A 3,312-nucleotide genomic window follows, 5' to 3' on the forward strand; every position below is an offset into this window, starting at 1 on the left:
TTTAAAATGTTGGTAAAATGAAGACTAGCATGGCTACAGGCACTAGATAAATAAATTGTTAATTGTGGTGGCAAGACCGGATTTGTTCCAAATATCCAAATGCAAAATGAATGTAATAATTATTATTGACGGGATTGCTACCATTATGTTAGTAACCATGAAAGTTGAAAACAATAAAATGAATGTACCTAGTTTGGAAAAATATTATCAAAAAATTCAAACAGACCGTTCTCACCAGTATGACTATTGACTATATTCGGTGTTGCACTATGAAATGCAATTGGCGCGCCTCTACGCCAGGGTTTTTATGTTCCTGGTCAGGCTATAATGAAAGGGTCCATTAAAGGGTCCTTATCATCTATTAAATATTTATTATTTTATTTATTTGGGGAAGCTCGGCGAAATAAAGGTTTGGAAGTCTTGGGTAAGAATCCCCGTTGTCCACCTAATTGGTCAATTCAATGGTAAACGCTCAATAAACATCCCTTTAGTTCTGAATCAACAAAACAAAAAAAGCACACCAAACGACAAAAATCCCTAACATTGAGAAATAACCAAACAGCAAAACAAAGTCGGTTCCAGTAATAATTTGTTTATAAATTCAATCGATAAATTGTTTTCGTTCATAAATTCCATGACTTACAATCTGATCACAATCAACAGCAAAGCGTGGCGCGAGATGCCAGTCTACAGGCGATCCACTAGAATATTTATTAAATACACGTGTATTTTTTTGTTTACTGTAATATTCGCAACTATACATTTTGGGAATAGAAGAAACGAGGTAAAGATCAACAGGACACCCCCACGGAATCAGACAAAATCAGTGGCACTGTCTTCGAATAAGAAATACATACTTCTGTGGACCAGTGCGCACACGTCACCGTTTCAATATTTACGCATGGGCAACTTAGTATTCGTAGAAAAAAAATGTAAATGGACTAATTGTTACGTCACGAATAACAGGAATTTCTTAGGAGATTACAGTGAATTTGAAGTGATCGCTTTTCATGGTCCCGAGCTCTTGGAATATTTAACATACGGTGATCTACCAAACAAAAGATCTGCAAATCAGAAATACGTGTTTGCAAACATTGAGGCAGCCGCGCTGTATCCATTATGCACAAATGTATGGAACAATTATTTTAATTGGACTTGGACATACAAATTGAATTCGGACGCATTATGGGGTTACTTCGTTATAAGAAATGCAAGTAAGCACGTGATTGGGCCTAATCAAAATATGCATTGGTTATCTGTGGATAAGATGGATGACATAGACGACGAATTGAAAGTTAAACTTAAAAATAAGAGCAAAACGGTTGCATGGTTCGTTTCAAATTGTATATCACAAAGCTCACGGGAACATTATGTGTTAGAGCTACGCAAAGAACTAAGAAAGTTTAAAATGGAAGTCACGATTTATGGAAAATGTGGGGAGTTCAGCTGCCCGAAAGAAGATATGCCACGATGTTTGAAAATATTAGAAGACAACTATTACTTTTATTTGGCATTTGAAAACTCTTTGAGTGAAGACTACGTTACCGAAAAGATATTGTACGCTTTAAATCACAACACAGTACCAATTGTTTTAGGAGGAGCCAACTATACCAGGTGACGAGAATTTATTCATAATTATGCTTATTATTATTTACTGGGTAATTTATTTTAGGTAATCCTTATTTGGATCTCTGTGAATGAACTACTTACTTGATATTTTTAACTTGATACACATTTGAATGTTGATTTGAAACGGTAGTGCAAATGACCCCGAGACAGTAATCGAAGTCGATTAACAAATTGTTTATTACAGATTCATGCCCAATGGAATTTATTTGAATGCTAACAAAATGGATCCAAGGAAATTGGCAAATAAAATTTACCAAATAATAAAAAAACCGCTATTGTATTATAAATTCTTTCGCTGGAAGAAATATTATTCGTACCATTTAAGACATGAAAGTCCATATACGGACGATTATTGTAATTTCTGCGCTATGCTCAACGACAAACAATTGATGAAAAAAACAACCATATATGAAAACCTGAACAAATGGTGGACAGGCGACGAAATGGACCGAATTTGTCATCCATCATCGCAAGTTCTTTCCGATACCATAGTTGATATGGCTAGTACACGGACTAGTAACATTTTATTTAGAACCTGAACCGTCTTGCGACTTAAAAATATCTCCTTAGGATAGGAATACAGATTCCATAGAAAATAGGATGTTGGTATTTTCCTGAAATTGAAAAAACCTTCCTCAAATATTCCGCAAATATATTCTATATCAACAGAATTGGTTCGGAGCTGACTTTAATGTTATTTTAAGATTGTATGATTTCAAATGGATAAACTTCCAATATTATTCACAGCTCGGCGTTAATTATTTTGTGTTGTGTGTTTGTTATTAAGTTTGTATTTTTTAATGTAAGTTTAGAACATCTATAGATGTAACGAAAGAGTAGATTCCTCAGTTCCTCTCAATACAGGTTACTTAGACTTAGAAGAGAGGAATTCCCCAACAACTTGTAACAATCGTACTAAGGGTCAATAAAATATTTTTATATTTTCTAATTATGTAACGTTAGTTATGTTATCACGATAAATTGTTATTTGCAACACTCACAGTATCAGGAGTCTTGTAGGAAAAATTCGCGGTTTCCATTAATTTGTTAATCACCGGATTTCACTGGTGACAATTTCAACTGATCTATAAACCCGTCCTTACGATTCCGATCCCACGCCGGTAATTGCAAACATCTGGATGGAACATTTTGAAAGCGTAGTAGCTACAGGAACATGATATATGAAACTGGAAGACGTACGTGGATGATATTTTTTTATTGTCCACAGAGGTCAACAAGAAGTCGAACATTACGTAAGACGCTTAAATTCAATTCACCCAAAAGACACACTTAAATTCGATTCACCCAAAAGCAAAGTTTATCTATGAAATGAAAAAGAATAGATCCTTGGCTTTCCTTGACGTGCAGATAGCGGTGAAAGCAGGCGGTACATGATCTCACTCCATTTACCGAAAACCGATACATACAGATAGGTCTTACAAGCCTTATCTCATCATTTAGCCAGCATTAATCCGTTATGACGTCATTGACTAACAGAGTTCATAACTTATGACCCTGAATATCTACAGTCCGAGCTTACATTGTGTCGCAGAGGTGGAAAAGACAAAAGGATACGAGCGAATGGTCAGAAGCGAGCAAGCAGAATTTTTACCTTACAAAGGTGTAACAGATAAAATTGTAACAGTACTAAGAAATTTCTCCATCAAGACTGTATATACTCCG

The 3,312-nt window shown here is 35.2% G+C and overlaps 1 protein-coding gene across 1 annotated transcript; it reads left to right on the forward strand.

Annotated features, from left to right (window-relative positions):
- The first annotated feature begins 673 nt into the window (after positions 1–673).
- On the forward strand, positions 674–2,491 carry LOC135087080 (alpha-(1,3)-fucosyltransferase C-like). The gene is made up of 2 exons (XM_063981924.1): positions 674–1,614; positions 1,814–2,491. Exons 1-2 carry the CDS (start codon positions 680–682, stop codon positions 2,166–2,168), a joined length of 1,290 nt encoding a protein of 429 aa, XP_063837994.1. The 5' UTR covers positions 674–679; the 3' UTR covers positions 2,169–2,491.
- The last annotated feature ends 821 nt before the right edge of the window (positions 2,492–3,312 follow it).

The sequence above is a fragment of the Ostrinia nubilalis genome, chromosome Z, assembly GCF_963855985.1.
Source record: "Ostrinia nubilalis chromosome Z, ilOstNubi1.1, whole genome shotgun sequence".
In the NCBI taxonomy this organism is placed as follows: domain Eukaryota; kingdom Metazoa; phylum Arthropoda; class Insecta; order Lepidoptera; family Crambidae; genus Ostrinia; species Ostrinia nubilalis.

Excerpts from the sequence above, each read along its gene's own strand:
- LOC135087080 (XM_063981924.1), top strand. The coding sequence starts at position 680 with ATGCCAGTCTACAGGCGATCCACTAGAATATTTATTAAATACACGTGT. Across the intron at positions 1,615-1,813 it reads GGAGGAGCCAACTATACCAG|ATTCATGCCCAATGGAATTT; the intron begins GTGACGAGAATT and ends TGTTTATTACAG.